This window comes from Ahaetulla prasina, chromosome 7 (assembly GCF_028640845.1).
Source record: "Ahaetulla prasina isolate Xishuangbanna chromosome 7, ASM2864084v1, whole genome shotgun sequence".
In the NCBI taxonomy this organism is placed as follows: Eukaryota; Metazoa; Chordata; class Lepidosauria; order Squamata; family Colubridae; genus Ahaetulla; species Ahaetulla prasina.
This window is the reverse complement of record NC_080545.1, coordinates 93,198,456-93,204,455: the sequence shown is the minus strand read 5'-3', so window position 1 is coordinate 93,204,455 and position 6,000 is coordinate 93,198,456. Positions and strand designations below refer to the sequence as shown.

The 6,000-nt window shown below is 46.1% G+C and overlaps 1 protein-coding gene across 5 annotated transcripts in view; it reads right to left on the bottom strand.

Annotated features, from left to right (window-relative positions):
- Positions 1-497: 497 nt before the first annotated feature.
- Positions 498-6,000, bottom strand: part of USP6NL (USP6 N-terminal like) — a 178,986-nt gene continuing 173,483 nt past the window's right edge. For 4 of the 5 annotated variants that reach the window (XM_058191099.1, XM_058191097.1, XM_058191098.1 and 1 more), the window contains one exon: positions 498-4,400. In XM_058191099.1, the coding sequence (XP_058047082.1) occupies positions 2,851-4,400 (1,550 nt within the window). In that variant the 3' untranslated portion in view covers positions 498-2,850. The remainder of the gene's footprint in view (positions 4,401-6,000) is intronic. The other variant, XM_058191102.1, reaches the window with a different exon arrangement.

Below are 6,000 nucleotides of genomic sequence, written 5' to 3'. Positions count from 1 at the left end.
GGACAAAACTCAGCAGCACTTTTTCATGCGGCTGTTGAGAAAAATAGGATTGCTAACTTGATTGCCAAGGTCCAATGACAGATATGGGAGGAGGAGGAGAAGGAGAAGGAGAAGGAGAAGGAGAAGGAGAAGGAGAAGGAGAAGGAGAAGAAGAAGAAGAAGAAGAAGAAGAAGAAGAAGAAGAAGAAGAAGAAGAAGAAGAAGAAGAAGAAGAAGAAGAAGAAGAGGAGGAGGAGGAGGAGGAGGAGGAGGAGGAGGAGGAGGAGGAGGAGGAGGAGGAGGAGGAGGAGGAGGAGGAGGAGGAGGAGGAGGAGGAGGAGGAGGAGGAGAAACAGAAGGAGAAGGAGGAGGAGGAGAAGAAGGAGAAGAAGAAGGAGAAGGAGAAGGAGAAGGAGAAGAAGAAGAAGAAGAAGAAGAAGAAGAAGAAGAAGAAGAAGAAGAAGAAGAAGAAGAAGAAGAAGAAGAGGAGGAGGAGGAGGAGGAGGAGGAGGAGGAGGAGGAGGAGGAGGAGGAGGAGGAGGAGGAGGAGGAGGAGGAGGAGGAGGAGGAGGAGGAGGAGGAGAAGGAGAAGGAGAAGGAGAAGGAGAAGGAGAAGAAGAAGAAGAAGAAGAAGAAGAAGAAGAAGAAGAAGAAGAAGAAGAAGAAGAAGAAGAAGAAGAAGAAGAAGAAGAAGAAGAAGAAGAAGAAGAAGATGACGACGACGTAAAGTTGCCAAGTTTGAGGATCCCTGTTCTAGCACAATCATTTCTGTGCCGTTTCCCTTTCGGTGAAGTAAGAGATATCCAATTTTGGATGAATTTGTCCAATATGTCACCGAATACACCCTGAAAGCCAATCATTCAAAGGTCAGCCCCAGCGCAAAGCCTCCAAGACAATACCGGTGGCACATGGGACAAGAGAGGAATAAAAGTAACCTGGCTATCATATGAAAGCACCAAATGTTTAATTGCAGAAATAAAAAATGCATTGGAAGGGATCCAATCTCTTTAGGGTTTTTGTTTTTTATTTTTTTGGGATGTGAGATGTCTGTTTCAGGAGGGCTTTAAAAACTTGCCCTTAAAATAAAATCTTCTTTTTCGTATTTCTGGGATAGAAAGGCAGAGGTTGCTCTTTTGCATGCTTCCTACGCCGCAAATTGTGCAGGTTGTTTAACAGGAGGCGCAAGGCCTATTGTGAGTGTGTGGAACGGATTCACGTGCCCCCGGTAGGCTTGCAGCTTCATAGGGGCATTAGGGGCATCCGCACAGTGTCCAAGCCATACAGATGCTGTGTGCTCAACAATACTACCCAAACAAAGGATAACAGGTTGGGTTCGAACCAATGGAGTGTGTGCTCCATACTGGTAACCCCCAAAGCAGGTGTCAAACCCTTACATGGAAAAGGCAAGGAACGGGGCCAGGGCTGTGAAAAACCAGACTGGAGGTTCTTCTCTTCCAAAGCATATTAACCCTTGAGTTCCCCAATCTTTCTGGCTTTGCGGACCGGGGATTGGGTGGGGGAGGGAAGAGAGAGGCGATGGTTCCGCGTGAGTGGCCGGCAAGCGTGCACGCACATCTCCGTTTGCACAAGCAGCGGGCATGCACATCGGCTGCTCGTATAAATGGAGGGTGCGCACTCACGCTCGACCATCGCTTCCGTGGCCCGGTTGCGAACAGCTCGTGGCCCAAAAGTGAGCTGGGGCCCCGGGGGTTAGGGAACCCCTGTTCTACACTACAAATGCATCAATTGCATGTGCTGGACTTCTAAACATCCCTCAACCCAGAACTCACCTGGGACGCTCAAAACAGTGCATCGCTGGCTTTGGAGATGTGAAGTGTGAAGGGAGTCAGACAAACAGCCCAACCTCTTGACAGTGTGCTACAATTCACATACAGTCCTGGTCACAGAAGCACCATTTATTGGCGATGTCAGAATGCCACTGATTTGGACCCAGAGGTCACCTTCTAGCCAGCCATATTGCCACCGCATCCCTCTCTAGAGATGGTCTTGCAAGGACCCGTTTTTTTTTTCTCTTCTGAAGCTACCGAGGCAGTGTGTTAAAAAAAAAAAGAAATCAAGACGTCCCACCCCCCTACCCCACCCCAAATCCCTTTCTAAATAACGGATGGTTTATAATTTAATTTTTTTTAAAAAGTTAAATAGAAAGTACTTTGTGGGCACGGTCCCCAGACATCCACGCCTCCGTTTTTGTTTTTTTTTTAGACTCTGCATCTGCCCCCAGCCAAGGGTCTCCTGGGTCCTGATGGGGCTGAATGGAGCTTTGCAAATTTTAGGCCACTGGTTCGTTTCCCCCCCCCCCCTCCAAAGAAGCGACTGACCCAAACGAGTGCCATGACAGCTGCGGGGGGGAAGATATTGCTACATTTATGAGATCCGTTTTGCTTTGCTCGTTTCTCAGGGTCGGCTTTTGTCAAAAATCGAACACGTTGTTGGAAGTAGTGTAATACTTTCCTGCCCCACAGTTTGAACGGTCTTAGATCACTCTTGACCCAAAGCCTCTTCTTATCCTGTCCTTTTAGGTGAGCGGAAGTGATAGATAGATATATATATGTATGTATATATGTATGTATATATATATTTGTTTTCTGAGGGTTTTGCGGGTGTTTGTATGTAGGTCTTTGGTTATTTGGGTTTTCTCCCGCGTAAAATTGGAAGTGTCCAAACCATTGCTCCTAGAAGCACGAAGCTGATAACACCAGCCTGAAGATGACGAATGAGACTTCGTCGAAATGTCGCCAAGACACTTCCAATTTTACACGGGAGAAAACCCGAATAACCAAAGACATACATACATACATACATACATACATACATACATACATACATACATACATACGTATGTATTTCTTTTCAAAGCAGCACTGATTCATTCATAGACAACCCATCTGCTTGGCGCCTGTAATGGGGGTCGGGGCCAGGGGAAGTTGGATACTGGTAGGAGGGGGGGCCGAGTTCCCCTGAGGCTGTCCTGTATCTCAGAGGCCGGTCCATGGAAAGGGCGGGAAGGTTGTGGTCTTCAAGAGGCTTAGGCTGAAACCCTGGATGTCTCTTCAGGTTCCCGAAGTGACTTCGGGCACCGTCTCCACCCCAGGATTGTCCGTAGGCTCCCGGCCTGTACGTGAAAGGGGGGTCCGGCCATTTTTTATGATCTGGCAGATAATCAACCGGAGGGATTGCAGGACGGAGGCCTCTGGGACTGCTTGGGAAGACCTCATCTGGGACAACCTCGATCCGACTCGAAGGTGTCACAACGAGATTCTGGTGGAGGGCAGAGTAATTTCTAGGCGGCTTCTCAGAGAGCATCTGATGAATTTCCGCCTCTGGTGGGAAATCGGGAATATACAACTGAGTGGCGGAGCCGGTACGAGTCCCGTGATTGTACTGGGTGGCTGTCAAGTTACCTACTTTGGTAATGTGCTTTGGAGAATACCCTTGGTAAACAGGTGGGTTATTGTAAGATGGTGGTGGCTGTCTCACGTGAGGTCCAACCACCGATCCGTCAGATTGGGATGAGTATCTGGGGGCCCTTGGTTGGGCGCTGAAGGCATAACTGTTGGATATTTTTGGTGGACTAGATCCTTTCTCGATCTCTTTTCTGGAACCGCTGGAGAAAGCTGTGCTCCTTGGACTTGGCAAAGCAACTCTCTCCGGGGCCTGTTCCACAAAGTTTCCGTTCTCCAGATCAGCTTCGGGGACGTTGTCGTACTGCGATGCGTTCGAGCCCCGCTTACTTTCATCCACATCCCAAACCCTAACTTTTTGCTTGGGGTTGAATAGCTGAGCTTGGTCCTCCGGAGCAGGGGCTGGTCCTGTCCAGTCCTGCTTTGGCAATCTAGTCTTAAACTCCATGGTGATTTTCGTTGTTTTTTCAATGATTTTAACATCGGACGGTTTAATCCACCTGGGTACAAACTCTTTCCCTGTATTAGTTAATACTGCGTTGGAGTTTTGGTTCGCGGCTGCGTTGTGTTTCTGCTTGGGGTCAACCTCTGTTTGTGTTTCAGGCTTTCTTCTGGCGTTCTCCCCATCGTGCTTTGGCAACCCACTTTGTGTGTTTAGTGTTAGTGGCTTTTGCTGATGTCTCAAAGTGTGCCTCTTTTCCAAGGAATTTTTTCGTCTTTGGCGGTTTGGCGAGCTTTCTTGGCCTCTCTCTGCCCGTGGCGTGGGTGAGCCTTCCCGATCTCTCTTTGTCCGTGCTGTAGGTGAGCTTTCTTGGCCTCCTTCTCCATATCTCTGTGGTGAACCTTCTCGACGTCCTTCTCCAGTCCTCTGGCTTGGCCGGGCCTCCTTCGAGACGACATTGGTTTTTTGTCCGTTGACGAGATGGGTGAGATTCAGCATGGCAGGTTGACTGTCAGCTGGAATTTTCCCCAGCTTCTTTGGAAATTCATCCTCTTTACCTAGAAGACGAATAAAATGAGCAATCAATATGTCTGCCAATTAAATTGCTGTTATTCATTAGCTTTTTATAAGGCCTCCCCAACCAAAGACTCAAGGCAGCTCCTAATTAGAAAACCTCAACAAATAAGCAAATTCTCACCATGACCTCATAGATAGATTGGTCTGTCGTTGTTGTTTTTTAACATAATGCATTATAGGGTGTGAAATAGATAAAAAGAAAAAAAAAACAATGCTGGAAGGTTTAAAGATAAACTCAACCCTTACAGGTTAGAAGTTATCGCCAATTTTACACTCAAATGCAAACAACCTCCATTTCTCCCTGGATGGTAACAACTGCAGGCAGTATGTCTGATTATCAAAACAAAAACAAAAAAAAAAACCTCATTCAAGTTAGCAAGGATTTTCTGGAAAATGCAATCCAACCTTGTATGATCCAAACTATGCCGACTGGATGTTTTCTATTAAGTGGACAAGCCTGGCTTTCCTGAAACCGCAGCAGATCAAGGTCTTAATTTTAAAAGACTGCTGAACCCGATTTCTGAAAATCTGGCGTATTCAGCAATTATTTGGAAGGGATGGAAGGGAGAATTTTCATCCGCTGTGAATTTTATAGATGTGCATCTCCTAACAGCCACAGGGTTGAAACAGAATACTGGATGAACTGAATGATATTATATTTTGCTGGGAAATCATGACCGGTTTCGAATCGTTCGCTCCCCAAGACCAGACTGCACAGTCAACTGTTTTTTTCCCCCCTAAAAAACTTGGAAGAGAAGAAAGACTTCATCCTTATGCTCTCTCAGAATTGGGTGTGACCAAGTCCTTCAGCTGCTAAAAAAACAACCACCATCTGCAGCCGTAGCTCTTTCTCTGATTTTTAGCAGAACAGCATCCCCTCCCTCTCAAAATCTTGGCTGCATACCCTGCGCGACCCTTCTGAAGTTACCACCAAATTGTAATTTTCGACATAACGCAAGGGCAAATGATTGAAGACACGATCATTTTACATGATTGAAGCCATCGCATTAGAAGCATTTCGTTTTAAATAGATGGAAACAGAATGAAATCGGAGTTCATTTTTTTTTATATATATATTGATCCTGCACAGGGGTAAAATCTAAAAAATTTCCCATCGGTTCTGTGGGCGTGGCTTAATTGGTGGGTGTGGCTTGGTGGTCAGATGACTGGGTGGGCGTGGCCAATAACAATAAATAATAAAAATAACAAAAGTATACAAAACAATAAGAGGTACCAAAAACCAACTTTCACACTTTACACACACACACAACACAACTGACTCACACACAATGTAAAAGCGGCTGCACCTCACCCAAAATGGCCCCTGCAACAAGCAAGAACCTCACACAGCCACAAAAAGCTCAAAAAACAAACTTTCACACTTTACACACACACACAACACAACTGACTCACACACACACACACACAAAATGCCACATACAGCTTGGTGAGATTTTGTGTGTTTGTGTAGTTAGAGTGAAACACTACAGAAATACAGACATCTCAGAAATCTCTTTTAAAAATGGAGGCATCGGTCTACTAATTGCCTTTTTTTGGGAGTGAACCAGTCTATCTTCTTTA